This window comes from Falco rusticolus, chromosome 8 (assembly GCF_015220075.1).
Source record: "Falco rusticolus isolate bFalRus1 chromosome 8, bFalRus1.pri, whole genome shotgun sequence".
In the NCBI taxonomy this organism is placed as follows: Eukaryota; Metazoa; Chordata; class Aves; order Falconiformes; family Falconidae; genus Falco; species Falco rusticolus.
Genome location: NC_051194.1, coordinates 30,651,143 through 30,674,140, shown reverse-complemented (window position 1 = coordinate 30,674,140; position 22,998 = coordinate 30,651,143). Strand labels below are relative to the sequence as shown.

The 22,998-nt window shown below is 38.1% G+C and overlaps 1 protein-coding gene across 1 annotated transcript in view; it reads right to left on the bottom strand.

Moving 5' to 3' along the window:
* Window positions 1-4,680: 4,680 nt before the first annotated feature.
* Window positions 4,681-22,998, bottom strand: part of ACTR3 (actin related protein 3) — a 32,797-nt gene continuing 14,479 nt past the window's right edge. Inside the window, exons 2-12 of the mRNA XM_037397271.1 lie at window positions 20,041-20,096; window positions 15,677-15,801; window positions 15,031-15,141; window positions 13,375-13,470; window positions 12,674-12,781; window positions 10,417-10,560; window positions 9,506-9,679; window positions 8,653-8,745; window positions 8,056-8,181; window positions 6,011-6,094; window positions 4,681-5,596 (exon numbers count right to left, since the gene is read on the bottom strand). Of these exons, the coding sequence (XP_037253168.1) occupies window positions 5,501-5,596; window positions 6,011-6,094; window positions 8,056-8,181; window positions 8,653-8,745; window positions 9,506-9,679; window positions 10,417-10,560; window positions 12,674-12,781; window positions 13,375-13,470; window positions 15,031-15,141; window positions 15,677-15,801; window positions 20,041-20,096 (1,213 nt within the window). The 3' untranslated portion in view covers window positions 4,681-5,500. The remainder of the gene's footprint in view (window positions 5,597-6,010; window positions 6,095-8,055; window positions 8,182-8,652; window positions 8,746-9,505; window positions 9,680-10,416; window positions 10,561-12,673; window positions 12,782-13,374; window positions 13,471-15,030; window positions 15,142-15,676; window positions 15,802-20,040; window positions 20,097-22,998) is intronic.

Here is a 22,998-nt window from a genome sequence, read left to right as displayed (position 1 = left end):
CTCCCTGTCACAGGAGGAGATCGGGGTCCCCGGCAGGACCTGCCTTCCATAACCCCGCGCCGGCTGGGCCGGATCCCCCGGCTGTCCCGCACGTGCCGCGGGATGGCACTCGGGGGGCTCTGCCCCGGCACCTGCCCCGGCACCGAGGTCAGGCTGACAGGCCTGCAGCTCCCCGGATCCCCCCTCCCGCCGGTGGGGTCACCCTGGCTGACCCCCAGCCTGCCGGGACCCCCCGGTGAGCCAGGGCTGCTGGTAAGTGGCTGGCAGCGGCGGGGTGAGCGCTCACCCAGCTCCCTCAGCACCCTCGGGTGGGTCCCATCCGGCCCCACAGACCTGTGTGTGTCTGAGGGGTGCAGCCGGTCGCTGGCCATTTCCCCTGGGGTTACGGGGGCTTCATCCTGCTCCCCGTCCCTGCCTTCCAGCGCAGGGGCTGGTACCTGGAGAACAACTGGTCTCGCGATCAAAGACTGAGGCAAAGGCGGCATTAGGTACCTCCGCCTTTTCCTCATCCTTTGTCACTATGTTTCCCCCTGCATCCAGTACAGGATGGAGATTCTTCTTAGCCCTGTTGCTAATGTTTTTATAGAAAAAATTAAAAAACCCTTCTTTTACAGCAGTAGCCAGATTAAGTTTTAGTTGGGCTTTGGCTCTTCTAATTTTCTCCCTGTGCAACCTCACGACATCCCTGTAGCCCTCCAGCGTTGCCTGCCCCTTCTTCCAAAGACCATAAACTCTCCTTCTCCCCCAAGTTCCAGCTGCCCCTTCTTCCAAAGACCATAAACTCTCCTTCTCCCCCCAGTTCCAGCCAAAGCTCTGTTCAGCCAGGCCAGTGGTCTTCCCCACCGGCTCATCTTCTGGCACATGGGATGGCCTTGCTCCTGCACCGTTAAGATTTCCTTCCTGAAGAACGTCCAGCCTTCCTGGACTCCTTTGCCCTTCAGGGCAGCCTCCCAGGGGACTCTGTCAGCCAGGCTCCTAGACAGGCCAAACGTAGCTTCCTACCATCAGTCCTGTTAAATCCTCCATTACAGAATAAGCACAGTGACTGTGTGGCTCATTTAGTGATTAATAAGGACACCAACACAGCCATTTTGCCACTTCACATTTTTACATGTGTTTTGGATGCTTCCAGCTCAGTCAGCCACCCTGTCCCACCGCCACAGCTCCGCCCTGGTTGGGCACTGGGAGAGGAGGGACTTACAGCTGTGTGCTGCATCCATCCCCAGCCAGGTTATCCATTTCACTTGTTTCAAAGAAACATGGAGAGATCAGGTAAAGGATTTTATGTATTCTTGGGATGCTGGGATTTTTTAAACAGAGAAAAAAGAAGCTAAATTTGTACACAGGTGCAAATTGTAATTGCCTTCTTTATGTAATCTGCCCAATAACGAGCCTTAGGAGAAAAAAAAGTATCATTTAATTCTAACCTTTTGTTCGTTTATTTTTTATTTAAACACTTGCTTTTGCAATTAACCTCTTGGATGCTTTAAACCCAATCCAGCACAGAGCAACAATGGCAGGCACAAACTCAATGAGAGCAGAGGGTTCTTCTGAAATTGCCTTTCATTCACACTGTACGATGTCTGCTTTACACAATCCCTGGGATGACCTACCCACGGGATGCTCAGCCCTTCCACCACCTCACCAGCAATGGCAGCTCAAAGTCAGACCTGGTGTTACAGGTGCAGAACACTGATGTGAACCATTCCCAAAGAGTTATTCCCAGCATGCAAGCCCGAGTATCATATCTGTGTGTTTAAGTGCTGACCACTCCATTCAGTCCAAGTGATTAATAGGAGCTGCTCATATAGTACCCTAACACACCAGAAATCAGCCATGGCTGTACACCTTCTCTGAAATGGTATCTACAGTATTAAAAAAAAAAAACAACCAAAAAAACCCAACCAAAACCAAAACCCACCACATTGCAAAGACTCCCCCTTATTTCATCCTATGAGAAGCTTAACACCACTTTAAATTACAGCTACAAGGGTACTTTCCCCTTCTTCCTCTTCTACATAAATAACTAATAGAAGCAACTTTCTTGGAGCCATGGGAAGATGAACACATATTGGAACAAACAAGTATAACAAAAGACTAACCTCTGACATCCCTGATCTTGTGATTAACATGCACGTAGCTGGATAAAACTGTACCTGTCTCACCTAAGCAAGTCAGACAACATATGGGCTGCTCAGCAGCACTTAGGTCACACATACCAACTCTTCCAAGCGCTGAGGTCCATCGCTGAGACAACACTGCAACAAACACAGCTTCTCTTTGGAGCATAAGACTTCTAGTTCTGTACACAGGATAAGAGAGTTTTACGCAGAAGGTGCCTAAAACTACACTGTTCTGGGCTGCTTAGCTGTTTTTATTCAGTTTTGGCAGCAGGGATCCCCCAATCTAGGAAAAATACAACCACCAACCTCCTGGCCTTACTCCTGAACATACCAAATTCATGATGAAAACCCTGGTGGCACCTGAGCTTCCTGCATTGAATACAGCTGGAATGCAAAACCCATCTTGTATCACAAGTGGCAGCAACTCCCACTCATACCAACAGCTTTCTTGCTCAAGTGTCAACTCATCCTCCCATTGAAGAGCTCATATATGAGCTGGCTTGTTTCCTTGACTTACCACAACGATCTGCTAACCCAGTTACAACTGCACCAGATACAGCCCAGCTCTGGAGTGCTCCCCACCACGAGGCAGTGCATACTCCTGTAAAACACCAACCCAACACAGCTGCCTGAAGCAGCAAGTCTGTTGGACATGGTTCCCTCGCAATGCAGCCTGTTTTTTTCTATTCTCCCTCCCCTCTCCTGCAAGAGCCCAGCTGTCAAAACACAGTACATGAGAATTGCCTCTTTTACACACCATACCCAAGGACAGCTAAATTCTGAATATTTACAGCCTGCCCAGAGAAGCTGTGGGTGCCCCATCCCTGGCAGTGCTCAAGACCAGGCTGGACGGGGCTCTGAGCAACCTGGTCTGGTAGAAGGTGTCCCGGCCCATGGCAGGGGGTTGGAACTTGGTGGTCTTTAAGGTCCCTTCCAACCCAAACCATACTGTGATATTTGGATGCCACCACTCTGATTCAGACAGCTTGCAGAGCACACCCACCCAGCACCCAAGCCCAGGGCATCTCAACAAATTACAGCCTGTAAAGGATCTGTAGGAAAGCAGATTTGCTTAAAGGGAGTCTCACCCCCAAGTGTCTCTCAGCTCCTCCCCAAATCACCCGTGACCACTCACTCGGCTCCTGCACCCCAGCCCTTGGGCTCCTTGCACATCAACTGCATTCTGCTGGTGCCTTTTCACCGACTGCCTCAGCTCCTCCAAGATGCAACAACAGAGGCCTGAATGCAACAACAAAAGGAAATGGGGGAAACACACACCCAATCTGGGTTCCAGCAGATCCACAAACCAGAGTTACGATTACATCTAGGGCCAGCTGCAGTACAGCTTTCAGTGAATACAGACCAGGCCTGTCCTTCAGCTAAGAGGCGTGCCCTCCACACCTATACATTCTGTGCATCTCCGCACATAATCCTAGAGATCTACATACAGCTGTGTGTGACAAGAACCAGTATTCACTCCTTTTCTTTACATTTCCTCACTACACTCCGTTTATCAAGACTTTTTGAGTTTTTTCAAGTGAATTTCTAAGGTTCTAGTTTCTAGAGGGGAAAAAACTTGTCTTATCTTCAGGTCATTGCAGTGCATCAAGAAATCCAGTCGCTAGGGTATGACAGTTGCAAACTAGAGGATCGTTGGAAAAGCACAGCTTACATTAGCTTCTTCATTTTACACATATTTGCCTACTGGTCTTTCTTACATATGAATCAGTGAGCAGCTCTGACTCAAAAAAGTCACTATTTGAAAAGCTCTAAAAAAACTTTTTTTCACTGATAGGGAGATGTCGATAATAATAGTTTTGTAATACCATTATTTAACATTTTCTTGTTTGTACCAAAGTTCTATTCAATTCCAGCATGTGAAGTTTTATAATGCCTGCTGTAAAAATAGTTTCCCATATTTATCTTTGTTTTGGAATCTCATCTATCATGCTTTGAAGCAACTAGAAGCTCTGACACTTGGTAAGTTTCTCTGGAAAAAAAACCAACTCTGCAGCACCTTTACAACTCAGAAGAAACAAAGAGATCTCCCTCTTGTGGTCTTCTGTGTAAACAACCTTAACTACATTCGTGAGTTCAGAAGTGTCTGAAGAAGAGGTTTCTTTCATCAAATATTAACAGAAATTTTAAGTAATTCCATTCAATATATGAAGCGTTCTTCCTAGAAAGAATGAGAAAGAGATTGTTTTCACTTTATTTTTATCTACATGGTATTTTCTCTCAGAAAAACCACAGAGATTTAAAATGCAGTGCTGTCTCTTGTATGCCACGACTCAAAAGAAAGTGGTGGGAAAAAAGTTACAGAACAAAGTAGATTAACAAACCTAACAATGGAGGAGATGTTAGGTTTATATAGGTAAGTGCTATCTAGATGAACATATAAACTGCAGTTCTAAAACGCTCACACTTCAGTTTACACAATGCACATAATGATCTCTACCTTACAGATCAATCTTACTCTTCAAAAGCCACAGCGGATATGTAGGAACCCATGCTCACAACTTCCCATGTAATAAGATTAACAAGTCTGACACAAACATAAAAAGAAATTTTGTGCCTTTATTGGAATGGTGTTAGGCTTTAAATACACCAAATTTTGATAACCTGATTATTTGGTTTAATTAGAAATGACACTACAGAACTGCAATACTGGTCCAACAGTCTTGTCTTTACTTTTTTTTTTTTCTTTTTTTAAGCAAGAGATAGTATGAAAATGCACCAAGTAATCAGAAAGCACTAGCAGGCATCAGTTAATCCAAGATACTAGCTTCTTAGTTCCAAAAGCACTCGCGCTGCATGGAACCCAGGATTTAGACTGGTCATGATTTGCAAGAACTAGTTGCATGACTCATGACTTTTTTTGTTTTTTAAATTTACTTTCAAGTTGGTCACTGGTAATTTTTTTTTCCTCAAATAATACAGCTTCTTTAATTCATATTTTTCCTCAAAGTATAAAAAAGTATGAAATATAAACAAGCTCCTGCATTGCACCCATGAAAGGGTACAATGGAAGCATTAGAGAGCTGACTATCTACACACCATCAAATCCCGTCAAATCTTGGATAATTCATTAATATACAAAATATCAGGGCACAGAAAGAACTAAAATCCACTTATTTGTTTTGTTACACACAGGTTCAAATAATCAATCTAAAGAAAAAATGTGATCATTTTGGCTTTCCACTACATCCGCATGTTGAGACACTTATTAAAATAATCCTGCTTAATTGTGTTTGGTCTTTTACTTATTGTCAAGTCATGTTTGTTATCTTAATACCAGCCATCAGACAAACAAGTTATCAGAAAGACTCTTCTTCCTCCTCCCCACCTCCCTATCCCTGACCCCTCTGAGGTCAGCTTTAAGACATGACTCCAAACACAGGGTTGTGACGACAGATGCTAGGACCAATCTCTTCATAATCTTTTTTGGTATGGCATACTTGGTAGAATTCAGGCTGTAAAGGGAAGGGGAAAAAAAAAAAAAAAAGATTTGTCAATGGTACGTACACCTTATTTGAACAATAGCAACAGTTATGTAGCAAATGGAAAAAGAAAACCAAATACTTGAAGGTCCTGAAATTACTATTACATCATGCATGGGTGAACACCAATGCAAACAATGTATTTCACCACAGAACTAAAATGCACTATTTAACAAGCCACACAAAGCTGTAATTCAGCAGTCATTTGCTCTTTCAAATCTTTAAAGTCTAATGCAAAAACTTCAAAGGGGATGGGGAGGGCGTATTTCCTACCTGAGACCTATCACAAATCCCCCAACCGCAGTTAATATGAAGTGAAGGAGAGATGACAACTCCAAAAGCATCGCCAGAATGACTAAAGCATGCTCAGCTTTATAGCTAACTTACCGTGGAAGCCAGCATTGATCCTCCAAACCAAACAGCGTATCTTTGCATATGGTGTGTAATGACTTGTACATCAATGGGCTTAGGCTATAAAAGAGGGGAAAAAAATCCAAAAGGAATACATTAAAAATCACTTTTGCTGGTAAAAATTAGGTCTTTAAGAAGAGTGTATACTCCAAGCTTACTTTTCACAAATTATTTTCTTAAATGCTGGGTATGTAAATTTGCAATTACAGCATCAGATTTTCTCCTGTACAATCCAGACTAAGAAATAGCTCGTGCTTATAAATTGCCGGTTACCTACTTTATCAGACATTAAGAGATACTTGCATTCACACCAATTTTCTCCCAAGAGCTCTGGTACAGTGTTCCTCTCCAGTTATCCACATTCTATTTTCTGCTGAATTTCTTGAGGGACTATTTATGCAGTTGCAAGAACAGACACATACTACTTAAGCCCTTTAAAAAACACACACTTTAGAAAGCCAAGTTTCATGCCATTATTTTAACAAAGCATCTGTGGCAGATTGAAAGTTTATCTAGGACCAATACAGTCACAGTCATGCTTTTTAAAACTACCTTTGTTCCAGTTAGCCCATTTCCCTCCATATCCACACAAACCTTCATTCCTTACTTGTGCTTATCAAAAATGTCAGCGTACATAACAGTTTCAAAAAAAGAGTAATTTGTTTATTCCAATAGAACCTGCTGAAAACTGAACAATTTGAAATAATTTGTAATATCATTTGCAAAATTCAAGCCAGTGATTACTTGCAATGCCTAGTACTCTGAAGGAGGAAGAATTGCAGCAGATTTCCTTATTCATATCCTGCTTCCTTAGTAAGTGATGGAAGTCTAGTAAGCAGAACTGAGAATAAACTAGGTTACTTGAATCAGAGAACCACATACAGCTGAAATTTCAGAGTTGTGTACACAGCATATTAAGAAGCTCTACACGGGGTTTTTTTTAAGGATTGTTTGAGCTCATCTAGCTAGATAACTACTAAAAAATAAATGAGGAAAATCACTTCAATCTTGCCTAAAAAGGAAAAAAAACACAAAGTAATTTTTGTCTCTGATGGTATCTTTTATGTATGCAGACTCAACATAAAAAATGCAGACGTTCGATCAGAGGTCAAAAGTGGAAAGAACATAAATTAAGCATCATGCAGCTTAGTGAAGTACAGTCACTTCATAGGATTATAGGGTAATATAGGTGGGAAAGGACCCCAGCATGTCTCTAATTCAGCCTCCTGCTCAAAGCAGGAAGTCAGCTATGAGGTCGGGGGAAGTTTTATCACCCAAATCTCAAAAACGTTCAGGAATGGAGACCGCACAACCTCTCCATGCAGCCTGTTCCAATGCCCAATCATCCTCAAAACGAAAAAGTTTTTCCTTTCCATTCCATTCATCCAAGCTGAATGTCTTTTGTCTCAATTTGTATCTGCTGTCTCTCACATGCCCACCCCTTGAGTACTGTCAAGGGCATAGTCCCACTTTCTCAACCTTCCCACATATACTGAGGGGCTGCTATTAGGACTCCCAAAGCCTTCTCTTCTCTCAACAAGCCAGTTCCCTCAGCCTTTCCTCATAAGACAAGTGCTCCAGTCCTATGACTACCCAAGGTGGCTCAACAATGAGCTTGCTCCATCTCTTTTATTATCTTTCAAGTTCAAAAGACTGAGGATGATGATTTGCACAAGAGCAGCTGGGGAATGGCCAGCTGCTTTTACGTAACAGGCACGAGTCCCATCCTTCCATTAGATGCGACTGATTTAGCTGAATACTAAGGGACAGGCAGCACAAGTGCATACCTGGGGAAACAGCACTCTAGCTTCCTACAATGAAGAGATTATATAAATATTTTCCAATACCAGTCTACAATCCTCTGCAACATATGAATTTCTGAAAAGCTTCTATAAGAACTCTACATGAAAATAAAGACATTTCAACAAACAAAATCATCATTGCAATACGTTATTTTCACATTTTCCAGGTAACAAGGGACAGAAAGATGCTTGTTAAACGCATTAGCTGCAAGAACTAACCTTCAGTCTGCCACCACTAAGTTCTTCGCTAAGTTTCAGTCTGGCGTCAACAGTCCTTTTCAAGTCTCGCTGTAAACGGCGACCAAAGTCCCTGAACATGGTTGAGCCTCCAGAGAGGACAATATTCTGTTTTGAGTAACAAAAATTATTAGCCACGTCTGAAAATAAGTGCTCAGCTTTATCCATTTCTTAAATTCTAAATATTAAATGTAGTTTTAAAAACTACAGTTAGCAGGTAGGCTTTTACTTTAAGTTTTAAATTATCTAACACTTAAGCATGACAGAATATCAATTCACAAAGACCATGTGACATGAAAATTGGCTGTGCTTTAAGATCCATTTGTATCTTTGTACACTTCCTTCACTCAGATTTATGTTTCCCTTATTTATTTTTGTTTTACATAGGAGTTTGAGTAATGAAACATCATATTCTGAAAAAGTGTAAGCGAACAACATAAACCAATCTACACAATGGACTCACTTCTGGAAAAATGATTTTGTTGTTAGTTGTTTTTTAAATAGTTTCAAATACATATTTCAGTATGAAGTACAATCCTTCTAAGACAAGTATTAAAAAAATTTATTATAGCAACTGACCTTATACAGAGGACGTCTAACATCAATAGGACAATTCTGAATAACTTCATCTACTACTTCTGAGATTGGTTGCGTAAAGTCTGGATTAGCAAACTACAATCAAGAATAAAATCAACATAAGTCAACATGTAGGATCACATATTGCAAAGGAAAGGGAACAAAGAAAATGGGGAGATCCATCCTATTATACTAGAGATATCATGAAAACTAACATAATAGTTATGTTAGCTGTTTTTACTGCCATTTATAAAAGGTGTGAAAGACTAATAAACCTAAAGTATCTATTTTGCCAGCTATTCTCTTAGATAGTTTTTGTTAACTGTTAACAGGTCAAAGAATACCTGCCCTTCCAAGATGCTGAGCACTACAGCAAACCAGTGTAACACGACAAAGCCTGCAACAGCAGAATGTAGAGGGAGTGGGGGCAGGGGGGAAGGCTTTATTCCCTTTTATTTTTTCCCAACAGTAGAAGACAGAGGATATAAAGGCAAAATGGCAGCTTATTTAGAAAGCTGACTTTTCAACAGACAGCTAAGAGAACAGGGTACAACATGGTGAGACCTGGAAATTCTTTTAAGAATTGCAAGAAAAAGATCTGGGGTCAGTAATTCATTTGCTTAAAAAAATTCAAATATAGTACTTTTGTTTAGGTATCAACCTGTATTTGTACAAAGATCACTAGCAGTCAAGAATCAAAACTACGCTGACTTACTACAATAGTTGGTACCTGTTTAGAAATAAGGATAAATGAAGTTGGGATAACTACTTCTTTACAAGTTTGCAAATACTATTTACATGCTACCATCTAAAACGCACCTATGCCAGAAAGTGTAGGCAATTCAAACCCACTTACCTCAGGATGGAAGAAGATCTCTGGCCCCAGGAATCTCTCATAGCCAACATCAATAGTAAATTCTTTCTTTGAGATAGCATTAATTCCAGTATACTGTTTAATCCACTTTGTACCATCTGTGTCATACTTGTTAAATTCTTTTACTAAGTCAGGGCAAACATAACTAAAGCGTTCCTGAAAATTGAATATGTACAGTTAGAAGTATCTTAAGTATAGCAGAGAAGATGGTACGAACTTTAACAAAAAGTGTAGTAATTTAAACTTCTAAGAATAAGAGTTTTAAATTGGCAGATACAGAATAGGGCTCAAAAATGGCTGAACTGACATTTACTGTATACAGTTAGATAATGGCTCTGCTACTACAAATCATTCTTGTGCAGCACTGAAAGCAGCATATCTTGCTGAGCTAAATTACTTCTCTTCTATTTTTCCTCTAAACTTCTAAGATGGAGAGAAATGAGTTCTAAAGTATATTGAAGAATTGCCATAGAAACAAGGTTTAAGAGTACTTTCAGCTGAATGTCTTTCAGAATAGCTTCGTACTACAAAAAAGAACATACCAACATTCAGAAAGAATAAAAGCATAATTACAGCTCTTTACATTACACATCCCACCAAGAACATTTCCTACTGAATATTACAATAATAATAACAGTAATAATAAGGGAGAGGATGAGAAAGGGGAGACTACAAGTAAAGGGTGAAATTCTAGGCCAAAATGAGTACGACCCAACAGTGTACCTTAAGTTTAAGACATTTCATGTTATTATACTATTTAGACATTTTTATATAATTTAGAAACACAGCGCCTTTACTTGGAAGAGCAATGATTTTAAGAGATTGTTATCTTTTAAAAATAGGTATCAAGCTCTGACCTACCATAACATTAACATCTGCAATGTTCACATTACCTTCACTGCTTTAGCTGTTTCCAAGGATTGTTCAGGAGGAATTCCTACTTCTCGCTCCCTCAGCAACTGCTGAATGAAGTATGTTATATCTCGCCCAGCAATTGGAATGTGTTTGATACAGCTGCCAATCACGTATCCTTCAGCCTGTAAATAAAATTAATTGGGAGAAAGATACTGATAAGAACTTCTTTCACCAAAGCCTACGAAGGGAGAGAAAAAGACATGGAGTCTAAACTCCTATTTGCTACCTATGATTATGAGACTTAAGTCCTTTAAAGACTGGTTCATTTAATTACCAGAAACCCAATTCTTCAGTAGCCTTATTTCACCTGTTAAAAGTGTTTCACTTTGCATTGGTTTATAACTCTTACAAGGTTAGGAGGAACAGAGAGGTCACTAGTACATAAGGCAGACAAATAGCTATACTCACTATTCCTTGGCCTTTATTTTCTCTTCAAAATGAGGTTACTCTTACCAAAAAGGTCAAGGAACCTTGTATCGTGAAATATTATTTTAGAATAAATGATGTGGCTCTGCAGTCACAGCCACTGATGTAAGACGTTAACAATCCACATGAACCAAAATTAATTTTCTGAAAGCAGGGAGAAAATGCATCATTTCAGCACATTAATTGAGAGTGCTTAGAACATCAGACTCGCCCACACTCATCCATCAGTCTACCCTTCTAAATCACACTTGTCCTGGGAGCCAGTATTAGGGCATTAAAAATATCTGGTCTAAATGCAGAAACCGAAAATGTTCAAGACTGTCCTTCAACCCCACCAGACCTGCTACATCCAAAAAGATAAATCAAAATATTGCACTAATATGAAATCCTCAAAGTTTCCTATATGGGCCTTATGTTCATACAAAAAGTTCTTTCTAACACAAAAAATAATAAAGTCATAAAAAACGTACCACTATTCTTAGCTTCACTACAGAGGTAAGTGTTTGTTATTTATCTGTTTTATTACAAAAGCAGAACACTATTGCTGTCAATTTGTTCAACTTCTTTAAAAATTCCAGAAATCAAGCAAATGTCATTCTGGAAAAGAGCTTAATGCTTCAAGCAATATAGAATAACTCTACTTTTATTTCAGGTAAAGAAACCAAACCTGCAAATCGGGCAATGTTCAACTGTTTTAATGACAATTTGAACTACTAAGTACAATTAAAATAAGTTTACCTATAGAAGGTTTGAAATGTCAATTGTTTCCTTCATCTTATTAAAAATATGCCATCTTGGATGAACGGACTGAATAAAGATTTAGCCGCTGTATTCCACCAAGATTAGTAAGAAATCGCTACATCACAGCATATGTTTGACCACCACCAATGCTACTATTTGGTATAACAACTCAATTTTAAAAACTGAGGTTACTGTGGCATGATAAAGCTTTGTATAGATTTTAAACTTTAAAATTACAATCTAACATCATTTTGAAAAGAAAAATGTATCTGGTGTGTAGATATTCATTTAACTTCCCAAGGGAAGACAGCCAGAGAGTTATCTATTTCAAGTGGCTGGTAATAATAATACTATGAAGTATTCCAATTACAGAATTTCAAATATGTAACTTTGTGAAAGGAAATACACACCTACAGCAAAATCAGTAATTTGACAGTTAAGAAACTGCAGCTGTAAATGTTAATTATTTAATAAAACATCGTATGATCATATTTTTAGCAAGCAACTTGATACATCAGAAGAGATTTTCAACATTAATTAACCTCAGGGTTAATTTTTTTCCAGGTCAGGTCAGAACATTTTTCTTGTATCACTGATGCACAATTGGATATTACTAAACGTTGGTCAACAGGTGGAGAAAAACTGTAAACATACTACATCTGCCCTCAAATATTCTTTATTATTTATTTTATATACGAACTGAACAAAAAAACTCCCAACTTTTTGGACTATTGTGAAGAGCATACTCGCTTTCACCAGCAAAATAAACTGGAAATACGCTAAAGCAATACAGTTTCATTGATCACTTAGTGTGGCCTTGACAAGCCACCTTTTAAGGTAAGTCACTGAAAGGCAATATGCCCTGACAAATTCAGGGTGCACAGAAGTTCTTTGAGAGTTACTGCACTACGAAATAAACAGAAACCCATACCCACAACCCTGGAAATTATCTGACATCTCTGAAGATTCCTAGCTATAGTTCAGCCTGTGTAGGTGTAAATTTCAGAAAAGTTACAGGACAAGCTGTTCCCCAGTGAAATTGTTTCTGTATTTTTGATGTATACTTACCACAGGAATAACATGAGTGACACCATCACCACTGTCTATAACTGTGCCAGTCAGTGTTCGTTCTCCTACTTGTCTTGACGTCCAAGATGCAGCTAAGGCAAGGACAGCCTTGTAAAAAAAAAAAACATATGTGAAAACCAAATCTTAATAGCAGCACTGCATTGCAGATCCCACCTTCCATTGCCTCTCCCAACAGCACCCAGAATGACACCCTCATGATAATTTACAGCATGAGAACTGATTTAGTAATATTTATATAGGTGTACACAACAGTTTATGAAAAGGAGAGTCCATAAATGTAGTTTTTGACTCCCGCCCAACACTTGTTTAGCCATGATCAAATATCTTTTTTGCTACTTCATATTGAGAGGGATGCAATTCTTGGCCTAATACCCTTACTATGATGTGGTGTGTTGGTTTGTTTTGGTTTTTTTTTCTTTTCAGTTTGTTTTTTTATTATTTATGATGCAACAACTATTATATTCTACTCCTTATAGGCTGCCTTCTATAGGGGTAACAGAGGAACAGTCCCTACCTAACAGGCCACAGAATCAATGTGTATCAAAAACACACAGTGGTGAAACTGCTAACGAGAAGCACCTAAAAGTACTCCAAGCACCACTCATACAGTTCTCATAGTGAAACTAATTTTAGCTCAAGGAGAAATACTGTAGCTCTAACTTTCAACAGAACTGCCTTACCTGAACAGCAATATATAGCCCTGGAACATTGAAAGACTCGAACATGATTTCAGCAGTATATTCTCTATTTTCGGGAGTATTTAATGGAGGCTCAGTCTGCGAGACAAAAAAACCCCAAGTTTTACTTACATTAAAATCAAACACTTGACTTTTAAACAAAACAAAAAATACCATTAAATCCTAAGTTTTGAAAGATGAGTCATTCAACAAGAATAGCGTATAAAAATAGCTATGTGCAAAGGGTGCTTTTAAAGGCAAATGGTGCAATTAAGAAAATCTAGAAACGCCTCTGATAATAGTAGAACTTATGCAGACTGCATTGCAAAAACGTGATTATTTGAGTGAAAACAGAAATGCAATAAAAATGTTATAGTAATTACCACTTAAGAATTTACATCCAAGGCCCCTTTTGTGGGTTGGTTAGCTGCTTAAAACTTTTGATTACACTTGAAAGAACCAAGGACTATCAATGTAAACATGTCAAAGGATGCAGTTTAGCACATTTTAAAAAATGACAATTATTTTTAAATTTTCTCAGTGATTCATTAAAGAAAAAAAACTGGTTTTCCTCAGAAGGCAATCAACTATAAAACAAATTGATATGATCAGCTGTAGAAACGTACTCAACAGAGAAGATTAACAACAACATACAATACACAATGATAGTATGCTATCATTTTCATTAAAATAACAAATATACTTAATATTAAGTCTCTCCTCTGAAACAGCATTTTAGATAGTGCTACAGAGTATTTGAGAAAAAATTATCACTCTTCCATTGCGTCAACTACGTAATAGAAGGGTAAAAAGGAGGAGCCAGACTCTTCACAAAGGTGACTGACTAAGGGCTATAGAGACAAAGTGAAACATGGGAAATCCTAAGGAAGTATTAAGAAGGGAAAAAAGGTAACATGAGGGTGGTCAAATCGTGGAAAAGAGACCCAGAGCTGTTATGGCACCTTAACCCTTGGAGATATTCACAGCCTGGCTGCACACAGCCTTGAGCAACTGGACCTAATTAGACCTGCCTCAAGAAAACGGTTACATTAGATGTTCTTTAACAAGTATGGCCAACACCTCTAATTCCAAACTTGTTATATAAATGTCACACTAAAGCAAATTGCTTATTTCAACATTTAAAATAAATACTAAGGAATAGCAGATGCTTGAGAACAACACTGATATTAATTCAGATCTAATCTGCCCAAATATGACAATCAATCCTTTCGATTTCACAGAAAATGAAAGACAAAATTCACTGTCTAGACACATTATCCAGGTGGCAGCACTGCAAAAGAAAAAAATAATTGCAATTATGGAGAGTCAAAATACACACATACCTTTTTGCCTCAAAAATGTAAAGCAGATCATTGAATTCAGTGGATAAATAATAGAAAAGAAGTGATGAAGATGACACAATTTGCAGGAAAATGAGAAGAGAAGAGAATAGAAAGAAGTTTGCAGCCCAGACACTGACATCTTTAGAAAGTTAAAGAACCTGGATGGGATAAGCCAGGTCAGGAAAGTTCCGGGTAATTTATATTTACTTTAGTTTTCAAGCTAAGCATATTCACATTCAAGAATTATTACACAAATCAGCACAAACATTCTTACTAGTCATATGCGATTTCTTAAGTAGGACATAATTTTACCTACCAAAAGAAAATAATGATCCTCGGGTTCTGCCCTTAGATACTTAAAGATTACTTGCTCCATAAACCTCTCCATCAAGTCCCAGTCTTCAACTATACCATGGCGGATGGGCCACTGTTGCAGAGGAGTATCAAAATATAATTGGAACCAAAAGAAAAAAAAAAATAATATTTGTGTTTTCAAATTATCTACGTATGCAAGAAACCTTGCATTAGGTTTTCCTTGTTCTGATCTGACACCTATTCAAAATTCAGATTCCAACCTTAAATAGCAAAGACAATACATTGCACTTTTCTCAGTACAACAGAATGGTTGTAATAAACCAGTTTCCCCAATCCCAGTATCCTGACTGATGTTGCTGATAGAAGATGCCATGGACTATGAAAGAATGTGGTATTTCTGCTTAACACTCTCCCAGCCTCCCTTCACTTCAAAAGGAATATATATGTTTTCACCTACCATTTTCCAAATTCCCACAGGCTCCTGAAAGTCAACAAAACTAACAACAAACCTTATTTTCCATTAAAACAGAGTTAACAAGAAAACAAGATTAACGTTAATTCAAAAGCATTCTTAAGTAGCTGTTTACTGTATAGCTGATGCTTTCTAAAGAGTACTGGAAAGTTGTTTTAAATGTTTCTCTTAATACCTTGGTTGCATAAGTTGGTTTTTCTATTGCTTCATCCCCGATAAAGAAGTCTAAATCATCAACACCTTTCAAAACCCTCCTCTGTGCTTGATCGACCACTTTTGCCGATTCTTTGATAGCAATACCTTTAACAGAACACAAATATTGTAGATTATATATTCCACACTGAAAAAAACATTCAAAAACAGGAACACATTGTATTATTCATTCTTTGTTTCAGGCATAAGCACAGAAAAGCTAAATAAAACACAGATATTTTGAATTCCAACTGTAGGTAAACATCATTAGGATTTATAAAGCAACACAACACACACCTAAATATAGATGTAATTGTTAAGACATTCAACATGCAATCAGGGAGATAAAATGTAGAAAGAATAAAAAGATAGGGCATCCCTACAGATTTAATTTTATTCAACAAGTACGCTAATTTTCTGCACACTCAGCTAATAATAATAATAATAATAATAATAATAATAATAATAATAATAAAATAAGAATGTAGTTGTAGAAGTTGTATAAAGAGCAAGAAAGAAATCTTGTTGCCATTATATAAATGGATGTTTTACTTCACTTGCACCAGTTTGATTTCTTGGCTTGTGAAAGTGATATGGTACACAAAAGGGACTGAAGAGCAATTGAAGAAGCAAAAAACATGTACAAAAGGCAGGAAGGAAGGAGTAGGAGAAAAGGTAAGGCATACAGAAAAAGCAGACAGATACAAAAGGAGTGTTTTTTAAAGGACAGAAGTTCTTGTGGCCACATGATGCACCTTTAGATTCTTTAAAACTGATTTTCACAAAGTCTACATTTAATTTCTCCCTTTAAAACCTACTCCTATCTATCATTAAGAATAGGATGAGGAATATCATTTAAGAAAGACTATAAATCTCCCCTTCACTTTAAGAAATAACTAGCAAAAATTAAGACCTTGTATCTTGGCAATTTATTCCTTCCAAGATAATTACTCATCATAAATAAAGCAAAAAGTTTTATCAGAAAAAAACTGGCTAAGGCTAAACACAAGACCCTGGAAAGGTGGACCGTCAATTAGTTTTCACAGGAACACAGATGTTCCTTTCCCTCATCTTTTGCATCAGCCCCCTGGCTACCAGGACTGCTGTCCCGGCAATACCGGCTGGTTGTTTGGTTTTTTTTCCTTCAGGTCTTACTAATTGCCTTTAAATGCAATCTTTTACTTAAATGAGTAAATTCATATCTATAAGCAGCATTAACATCAGCCTCAATTATTCAAAGATCACGATCTAAAAGCTGTCAAAGGCAGATTTATTTTTCTAATTCTCACCTTCAGGAAGAAGTTCCGTTTGCTCACGACTAAGATTAAAAAAAAAAAGCTACAAAACCAGCTGCTGCAGCCCCAAGCCCATCGGACACAGGGCAGCAGAGTCAGAGGAACTGGAAATCAATAGCACACTAGGGCAAAGCGCTGTTAGTTCACTGATGCTCCCCATCCTTCTCCTTCCTCTTCCCATAAAGGACAACAAAAGCAGAGCTGTGTGGCCAGAGAAACTAAAAAGTTAAACGTTATGAAAGACTGAACAGGATAAAACAGAAGGCATTATTTTGGGCTCCTCAGGAAGAAAACTGAATCATCCTGCAACTTCTGTAGCAGCTTACAGGAGAGCAGAGAGGAAGTCGAATAGCATGGGGGGGTCGATAAGAAGCAGAAGCTCAAATCGCAGGGAAGGAGATGTCGCAAGGCCAGCATTTGCTGCCAAGTGACAAGAAGAACCTTGCCAAGTATTTTTCAGGTCATCATTACAGAGCTTACACATTTAGGGAAATTTTTTCTGTCCAGATGCACATTATCTTCAAGAATTTTCAAGTAAAATACCATCGCTTGCCACTGGATTATAGAAACTTTCACGTCAAAGCGGTTTCACACTGTTACGAGCCTAAAACAAGATGCACACTCTCAATATTTTGCTGGCCTTGGGACTAACCTGTTCAGTCATGGGTTTGAAAATCAGAAATGAGAAGGAAACAACCTGAATCAAGGATTATATCCTGAAAATACAATAGGGAAATAAATATTACTGAAACCAGAGCTAAGCTACCGCAGTGTCTGAAGATGGGCAGCACTCCAGCGGTATCTCACAGCATTTGCCTTTGGTTTGCTTGGCACAAGAATTAAGAGCCTTAAGAAAAAAAGAGGACATACTTGCATCAAATCCATTTTTGTGCTTAACCACGACTCAGGCTATCTTTTTCTTTTTTTCTTTTAAAAATAAAAGGCCACCTAGTAAAGTAAAGAAAGGGCCACCTAACATGTAAACCAAGATAAATACTGCATAATGGAAAGAAGTTGACTCCTATTTTAACATATAGCAGGAAAAAAAGGATTAAATGAATAAAAATCAAGCAAAATTAACAATCCGCTAAGATCTAAAAGGCAGCCTGGGAAGAAAGCGGTGACCCCAAGTCTCTTAAAAAAACCTGGCCCAATATATTCTCATTTATTTCATTTTTCAAGCAAGTATTTATCATCTCTACAGAAGCATATTCAGAATTAAATCAAGAACACACATAAGGAGATAAAAATTTGTTAAGAGCAGGAGTGAATAAGATAAGCAGCAAATGAAAAAGGCAGAAGGAATGCTGCTCAAACCTGTTTGACAGCAAATGTTTTTCACACAATCACATTGATAAAATACAACCACCATCGCTGGAAGTCAAAGGAGAAACCAAACCATTTTTCCACTGAAGACAGTCTTAAGGAATTTAAAGCCACCAAAGTGCACTGAAAAGATCCACAGGTTTTTGTAACATTTTACTTTGAAACTAGGTACTGCTATACTCTGTTTTCATTTCTCTTAATGTGGATAACACCAGTGCTATTTTATTTCGAGGCAGATAATAAATGTAAACTCATGCAGTTAGTGCAACTACCTAACTTGGATTACAGTACAAATAAGAAAAATACCTGTTTCATTAAGAGAATTGCAGTCAAAGACCATTTCAGCTCTCAGAGCATCTAGAGTGCTTTTTTTTTTTTTAAACAAAAAAATACACCATACTATCAAAAAGCTGTGAAAAAGTCTCATTTCTCCACTTTCTCTTGTACTTTAACAAGCATCCCTGTTATATAAATTTCTCTGCTTAATGGTCTGACAGGTCATTTCATTCCCAGATTTTGCTTAAAGTGTCGTGATTATCTCTTCTCTTTTTTTTGGAACAGGAAAGTGATTTTACAATTAAATAAACCAAATCTGAAGATTCAGAAAAAGTATGTAAGCTCCATTTATCTGAAATTAAATAAAATAACCATTTATCCACTTTTAAAGACTGCTATAAAGTTTAAAGAGCGATACAAGGTTTCCTGCAATGGTTTGGTAACTTTTAAAATCTAATGTTAAAACTAGTTTTTGTGTCAAACACAAGACTGCAGAGTAAATTTTATATGCCACTGAGACAAACAAAACAAAGTTCATTTGGAAAACCAAATTAAGAACTACGTATTAGAAGACAATATAGAAGAGACTGAAAGAATTCTCTCACTTGTATGGAAACAGGAGAATGCATTAAGTGAATTAACCTCAGCTTTCCAGGAAGATTGCTTTTTGAAGCATATTTTCTAGAAAATTAGCAGAGAACTGGAACTACCAAGTTCTAGTTTACAGTAACTATGCTTAGGTAGCATTAGTTCTACCTCTTTTCCTGTTCCATTTACAAGGAAAACTGGGTGTACTAATTATGCCTTTTTACCAGGATGTAATAAGTGATTACTTTGGCACAGATAAAAACAATGACAAATAGGAGGTCAAAAGGTGAAACATTTCTAAAGGAAGCCAATCGAGTTCCACTCTCCAGAGCAGAGCCCTATCACTTCAAGTGGGAGAAAGTTCAGAAAACAGGGAGCACATAAATAAGCAATTTTACATGGGGAAAAACAGAAGTGACATGTTTTTGTGTTCTCTTTGCAAAACACAGTGAATTATCATAACCACAGTAATACTGAAAAATACCTCGCATGTGTAACATTTTAAACCCTAAAGATATTAAACTATTCAATTTCTAAATTTTTTTCTAGTTATAATCAACTGAAGTTTTACCCATTAAATCACCAATACGGGAAAAACTTTATAAAAAGTAAACGTAGCCATGGTACTGTATTTTAATATGATTTCAATTTCCAACAAATTAACTTCACATCAAGTATTAGCATAGTATTTTAATGAATGTATCTTTCTAAACTGAGCATCCATAACAAACCTGAACAGAGCCATACTATCACTGTATCATCTCTCAGAGGTCTTGTTGTTTGTTTTTTTTTTTTACATAGCATGTTATAGAAACTCTTAAGTGTAACTTCAGCATTCATACACAAGTAACAAAATACTTACATGAAGGAATAATGAACTGGGGTTCAGTATTACCAGCATATCCAAGCTTTGTATACCTATTAAGGCAAAAAAGGTTAGGTTATAATATCTAATAGCACAAAAACCAAAGATACCTCCCTTTTTAATGAACGAACTGACATCAAACAATTAAGGGAATTATTAATAAAATCAGATGTATTGTTAGAAGTTTGATGTTAAGACAACTGAAACAAATTAGTTGTTAATGGTTAATTCAAGATATAAGTATTTTTGTATGTTCTGCTAATGCTTCGTTAAGCTCCTTTAAATCCTTTGTCCAAAAGAGTAACTTCTAAAGTAACACCGAAGTAGATGAGCTGACTGGAAGTTCACCATGAGGAATGAGCTCAGCAAAAACTAGGGGAACGTTAATCCTGGCAGGGGGAGATTGTGACCACCGACTCAAGAAATGCTCCACACCCAGAGACTGAGCATACTAACAATTATTTGACAAATGAGAAACTGAGTACAAAGTAATGAAGGAATTGGGTAACGTCACGAATGAAGGCTGATGTCTTTGTATGCTGCACTATCACTATCAATAGTGCACAGTTTTGACAACTGGGGAGTTAGGCATTTGTGGGTTACCACCTAGCTCCCTACTTTGTGCAAACTAAAACAGAGGAATAGAAATACCTAAACTCTGTGTGTGAACTGGCACTGCACGCTCAGTGACAAACCCACCTACAATACCTCTTCCCATATCAAAAAGACCCTCTGACTTTCCATTTAAAAAAACCAAAAACCACACACACACAAAAAAACCCCAAGGAACTTCTTTTTTAAAAAAGATAAAACAATGCTCCCTACCACAAATCAAGCATCATTGCATTCTCCAGTAAAATTTTACTACAGTAGAAGTTAGAAAAGTACATAATTCAATTTATCAATGCTTAGGAGTATAATTTAGAGTCAGAGTAGTTCTTCCTGCTCAGCAATTAGCATTTCTATAGAAATATTTTCATATAGTAAGAGTTAGCGGTAGAAGTGGTTCTGTAACTGAAAAAACAACTCCCTTGTTTGTAAGGGAAAACAACTCCCTTGCCCATGGACTGCCAGCTGGGCATGCGGCAGGGCCGGCCATCATCACAAGTATTTCACAAGATATACTATCATCGGTGGCAAGTACTGACTACTGATAATGACAGTGGTAGCAAAAGAAATTCCATTTAACAAATTGAAAACAGTCTTGAAAATGTGTTTAATAAGACCAAGGAAAGCAAGAGGCAAAACACCTTTACCCACCCACCCACTTTCCAGAACATGATATGGATATACATTGTTTTCATTGTCACAATGTAAGAAAACTGAAGAAATTACCAACGTATTCATGAAAAGTAACTACAAAACTCACAGTACCAAAACTATTCAGCTGCTAGAAATGTTGTTACAAAAGACTTAACAGCTGGATAGGCAAATTCTAAAACACGCAGACCAAAATGCACACTGCAGTCAAGAGTTACAGCCTACGTGCGAATTTTTAACACACACAGAGACATGACAAAGTTCTCATTTTCTTTATATAGTCAGACGGCTGCACTAACTAAATTAGCACCACCAGCAAAAGCATGAAACACTGTAGTAGCACCTCTACAAATTTCAGCACTCTGACATAAACCTGGAAGATCTTAGGCTGCATAAGGCAGTACTAACTTTTAACAATCTATAAATCTATGTCAATAACACAGCAAAACGCCTGGCAACAAATACAGTACGGGGTTGGTTTTTACAGGCTAGAAGAGGAGTGCTGCCGCAGTAGGTTTTGCTGTGATGCTACTGATGCAGCGGTTTGCAGCTTGCTCACATGCCTGCTAATGCCTACACAATTTCTATCACTGACATTAATTGTGCACATTAGCGCTGGGCCAAGAGAAACCTAACCTCAAAAGGAAGGTATATTGCTCTTTAAATAACAATGTGATTAGCACAGGACCTCATCTAACACCAAAAATGCTTTGCCAGACAAGCATTTTTAAAGCTGTAAACCTGATCTTGTCTGTAACACACTATACTAGCTGGGCATAACCACGCAAAAAAACATTGACTTCACATTGATCATAGGAACGTTTACCGAAGAAGAAAACTTTGCAGGCAAAATAGATAAATAATGGGAAAACAAAACTAAATACCAGAAAGAAATTCACACCTCATGAAGTGATCAGCATTATGCACTGTATGTGCCTGAACTAAGGACCTGTGCAACTCAAGATTTTGCACTTAAGTTACAAGTGTATTTTTCATTTTCTTCCAAAACGTCTGGTTCCTAGAAGAAATATCAAGGATTCGACAAACTGATGCTTCTATTACCTGTCATGCAGAATAAAATTACTCACTCTCTCTCATGTTTTAATTGGCTTTTACTGCCACAAGAAAGTTAGTAAAACACCAAATACTGCCTTACTCCGTCTACCTTTCCTGCAAATCAGGAACTGCGGCATGTAAATTTTAAAGCTAAATCTACACAGGAGCTTTGGTGCCTGAAGGCTACATAAACCTACAACTAGATCAGAAGTGCCTTCACAAGCAAAAAAGTTAGTCAATTTATTATTCAATCAGTATTTCAAAGAAAACAAAAGCTAAACTGTTGCAGGTAACATGCTGTTTAGCTGCTTGTGGTGTGGGAGCCTGTCCAGCACACACGCACAGCCAGCAGACTGAAAGAAAAACAGTCAAATGAAAGATGCATTTTACATAAAAAGACCATATTCAGACATAAAATCAGCACATCTAAAAATACTATGGCCTACTCAGCAAGAAGTCTCCTGACTCATAAAAGAAAAGTCACATTTTCAGGCTTCAAAAAAAGCAGGGGGGCGGGGGAGGAAAAAAACCCACATGGCTTTCAGTCTGAATACTAAAGCATTGTATCAGCAAGTCTCCAGCGTAGTCTCCAATGCAATGCTTCCCATCTCTGGTGTGCCAAGGCTTCCTTGCCACACT